At 44.0% G+C, this 5,000-nt stretch overlaps 1 protein-coding gene across 1 annotated transcript in view; it reads right to left on the bottom strand.

Annotated features, from left to right (window-relative positions):
- LOC143299902 (chorion peroxidase-like) overlaps positions 1–5,000 on the bottom strand; it is a 35,244-nt gene that overhangs the window by 25,226 nt on the left and 5,018 nt on the right. Inside the window, exons 3-5 of the mRNA XM_076613404.1 lie at positions 2,674–2,794; positions 917–1,078; positions 96–113 (exon numbers count right to left, since the gene is read on the bottom strand). Coding sequence (XP_076469519.1) covers positions 96–113; positions 917–1,078; positions 2,674–2,794 — 301 coding nt within the window. The remainder of the gene's footprint in view (positions 1–95; positions 114–916; positions 1,079–2,673; positions 2,795–5,000) is intronic.

The following is a 5,000-nucleotide window of genomic DNA, read 5'->3' as shown; positions in this document are numbered from 1 at the left end:
CTAGCGTCAGCGTGCGCCTCCGACTCCCCTCTCTTTCTTTCTCTTTCTCTCTCTCACACACACACACGAGTGGCCAAACATCAACAAAAGCTCACCTCCCTCCGGCAGGAATACTGTTGAGAATGACACAAAATAAGATGATGAGAGAGAAAACATTTTTTGCCGACACATAACACAAAAAGTCATATCTGACAGAACTATAAAGCCTCCGCACAAGAAGAAGAAGGAAGACGAGGACGAAGAGGAATAGACGGAAAATGTAATGAAGTAGAAAGCATGCAAACGCCGATTATGTGTCTGCGTTTGTGTGCAACTGATTCACATTTTTTCTCACTGTAAGACAGCGACTCCCCAACTTCTCTTCCCCACAGCCCCACCACCCACTCACAGAAATACTCGGGCACACTCTCAAGATGGATTCTATTCCTGGATTAAGCAACACCCTTTTCAATTTGCATGAATTGAACTTGAATTTACTGAGAAAATGAAAAGCAGAATTCGTATTTTATCTGCAGAACAGTCAAACTCCGCTAAATTGAAACAATCTTCAACTAGCCGGACAGCATTATCACATCCGCAGAAAGCGGAAACACGGGTGAGCAAAGGACACACTTGGAGCTGCTGGAGAACATGGTCCGACAGGACACACACACACACACACACACACATACCACACATATACACTACAACACACACACACACACATACCACACATATACACTACAACACACACACACACATATACACCACACACACACACACAGATAGACAGACAGACAGAAAAAGAGACTCGGGAAATGGACCTAAGTCCAATAAATCCACCAGTAGAGAGGGCTGAGAGACAGACAAACAGACAGACAGACGAGAAGTCAGAAAAAACAACAACAAGACTCAGAAAATGGACCAACAAACCCACCAGGAGAGAGGGCGAAGTCATGGTCCATCAGCTGCCCCCACTGCATCAGCATGACGCTCCGCCCCCCGAAGTGGTTCTTGTGGCCGTGCAGGATCCGGCTGATGTCCGAACCAGCCGGCAGAGGGCCGCCCCGCTTGCCTTTCGTACGGGGCGCGTTTATCTCTGGATCAGGGACAGAAACGCCGTGTCCATGTCACGTGCTTTGGACAAACTCACGGCGAAAAATGATGTGAAGTTATTTTGCTGTGATCGCTGTTTGAAATGGGTGATGTTGCAGTTGTAGTTGTTGATCCTGTTGTTGTAAGTAGTAGTAGTATGTATGTATGTATGTATGAGCTTATACTAGAGATTGACATGAGTTTACAGTTGGGCCAACAAGAAAGTGAGAGCTGCATTATCAATGGTTTCTCCGTCAGTGTGTACCAATGGTGTGTCCGTTTGCAATGGGAAATCATTCACAGCTTAGTCTTTAATGAATGACTATGGCTTTCAAACTACTCCAATGTGAAGTCAATTCTGCTCTACGGATGCGAGACATGGCGGACAACACAGACGATGCAGCAGAAGATTCAGACATTCTTCAACACCTGTCTGAGGCGCATCTACAAGATCCGATGACAGGAGAAGACCCGAAACGAAGATCTGTGGGAGCGAGCGGGACAGGAACCAGTGGCCAAGCAGATACTGCGGAGGAAGTGGGGCTGGATCGGACACACCCTCAGGAAGCCAGCGTCCAGCATCACACGCCAAGCCCTGACCTGGAACCCGCAGGGAAAGAGGAAGAGAGGCCGGCCTCGCAACAGCTGGAGGCGAGATACCGAGGCAGAGCTGAAGCAGCAAGGGACCAACTGGACTGGAGTGGCCAGAACAGCCCAGAACAGAGTGCGATGGCGAGGGGTCGTCGATGGCCTATGCTCCACCAGGAGCGATGGGCATAATGAATGAATGATGGCTTTCAAACTAGGAGGCAAAATTGCACTGGCTTTTAGTGAAGCAGCCTTGGGGGCTATTTGGCCTTTGGGAAGCATCCCAACACCGACTGTCCTAAAACCCTCTTGGCCGAGAGAGTGGGGATGTAACTTGGGCAAGACACTCTCTACTATAATCAAATTCTAGCTAAGATAGTCGAGACAGCAGTTACCTCCTCTGCTGTTCCGATGGTCATAGTCGAACACGACTGAATATCATACATACATACATAGTAGTAGAAGAAGTAGTAGCAGCAGCATCAATGGCAGTAGAAGAAGAAGACGTTTCTGTCCAAAATATCTCACTCCCACACCCTACTTCAAAAACAGATAAACCAAAAGAGACATCTGATATTCTCAGATAATGTAACGAATCACCGCGTCTTTGCTCTGCAACAAATCCAGCGCTTTAGGTAATCTCTCAAGGCCTGACAGCGCCAATAAAACAGGCTCCCATTCTGCAAAACTGAATGCGTTGTTTGGACACACGCACGTACATACATTATCTAACATTTACACACACACACACACACAAAAGGAGAGAGACATACACAGACACCCCACCCCCACCCACACACGCACAGAGACCGACCGACTGACAGAGTAAAATACAGACACAGAGAGATTCAGAAAGGAAGATACAGAGACAGAGTCAGACAGAGATATATACATGAAGACATAGACAGAGACAGAGACATATACATGAAAACAGAGAGAGAGAGAGACAGAGACAGATTAACAGTGACAAAGACAGACAGACAGACAGACAGAGGGGGGAGGCACACTTACTATCATCATACTCTGCAGGCAGCATCCGAGCCAGCGGCGTGTTGGCCATGCCCAGGTTAAAGGCATGGTTACACGACCCGTCTGCCGTTCGATACCTCCGCGATTCTTTTGAAAGACACACCTGTCGACACGTTTCGTGTGCGTGCACCTTTATTGTGTCTAAGCAATACCAGTTCCTAACAGTTTATTCGGCGTGTCAGATACAACGCTGTTTGGGAATCGCATCGTTTCAATATGGCAGTACTGCCTGATTTTATTTGGGTATATATCTTCCGCTGGGTAGTACTGCCACCTTGATTAAACACACTGTCGATTCTGAGCACTTTCACAATTTCAAGCAGTTTTGTTCCAGACGCAAGCATGTCTGTGGACGATACACCTGAGGACAGCAACATTCCGTCTTCCATGGGAACTTTTCCTTGTCAGACATTAAGACATTAGAGGTACAACATGATACAACAAATACAATACAACACAATACAATACACAATAACCTTATCAGTACCACACAGGGTGCCCAAACACACGTCAACAAAAAACTTAAAGGCGACGATCGGCACAAACATATTTTTCAAACGATATGAACAGCATAACAATTTGAGGGAAAAAATCATTTCTAAACATGATATTTCTCTTTCACACACACACACACACACACACACACACACACACACACACACACACACACACACACAGATACACATATATATATTTATATATGGAGTCATTCTTGACAAACCTCAGCATGCATGCTCAGGTAGTAAATCTGCTACGTATAGTCAATTGTGAACTTCGTCGCATCAACCCTATCCGTCAGTACTTTTCTTTTGAAACTACTAAAACTCTTTTTTCTGCTTTTGTACTGTCACGAATCGACTACTGTAATTCTCTTCTCACAGGCTGTCCACATAATATTCTTCAGCGAATTCAAAAACTTCAAAACAACGCTGCCCGTCTGACTCGCAGAGTCCCATGTACTGATCACATTTCTCCTCACCTCAGAACTCTTCATTGGCTCCCCATTGAAGCGAGAATTAAATACAAAATTGCGTGTCTCTGCTATTCTGCTTTTCACTCCACAGGACCTACATATCTTTCTGACCTTATCAGTGTTTATACTCCCGCAAGAAATCTCCGCTCTTCCTCTCACTGTTACCTTTTGAAACTTCCTCGTGTCAGTACAAGAACCTATGGAGAACGTTCTTTTTTCTCTGCTGCTCCTCACATCTGGAACAACCTTCCTCATCATATCCGTGTATCTGATTCTATTTCTGCTTTTCGCTCACCACTAAAAACTCATTTTTTAATACCTATCTATAAGCAATCCCGGCTTCTTTGTCTCCAACACCACCCATGTCAGCTCACGTTGGATGTGTGTAGAGTGGGAAGGGAGAGTGCGTGTGTGTAGAGGGGGAGAGGGGGGAGGGAGGAGGGTTTTTTGAGAAAGAGTGGTCACGAATGTTTTATGTAACTTGTAATATTTTTCTTTCATGTAAAGCGCCCTGAGCTCTTTGACAGAAAGGGCGCTATATGAATGTACATGATTATTAGTATTATTATTATTATCATTACACACACACACACACACACACACACACACACACACACACAGACAGACACACACACACACCAAAAAAAACACACAAAAACAACAACAACGAAACGCAAACAAACTTTATTTGGTTGTGAAAATACCCACACGTATCTGTTCTCGAGGCAGTTAAGAGATTTCTCAGTATTTTCAATGAGTCAGCTGACTTGGATGTTGAGTGAAAGAAGTCGGTGTGGGAATGGAGTGAGGAAAATATATGGAAATATTTCCAGTCGTAAACAAAAACAAACAAAAAATCTACACACAGACTGAACAGACAGACTCACATATATAAACAGCTGAATAAATGAATAGATAAATACAAACACACACGCATATATATATATATATATATATATATATATATATATATATATATATATATATATATATTACAAAAACCGCTCCACCATATGATTTTTAAAAAGTCATTACTGATTTGGAAGCTTGTGTAGCTGATGTAAAAACATAGATGGACACACAAGCTAAAGCTCAATGAAGACAAAATCGAACTCTTAGCCGTAGGAGACCTAACTCGTCTTAAAGCAGCAGAAAAGGACCCAGTTACGTTTGGCCCTGGTTCAGTAGCATTTCAAACATCAACCAAATACCTGGGTGTATATCTCGATCAAACCTTGCGTCGTTCATGTAATTTTCATCTCCGAAGGCTAGCTTCAGTCAGACCCTACATAACACAGAAAAATATGGCTTCCTCTTTTGTCCTGTCCAGACTGGA

Source organism: Babylonia areolata, chromosome 25 (genome assembly GCF_041734735.1).
Source record: "Babylonia areolata isolate BAREFJ2019XMU chromosome 25, ASM4173473v1, whole genome shotgun sequence".
NCBI classification, from domain to species: domain Eukaryota; kingdom Metazoa; phylum Mollusca; class Gastropoda; order Neogastropoda; family Buccinidae; genus Babylonia; species Babylonia areolata.
Note: the sequence above shows the minus strand (reverse complement) of the source record. Positions and strands in the feature narration are given on the sequence as shown.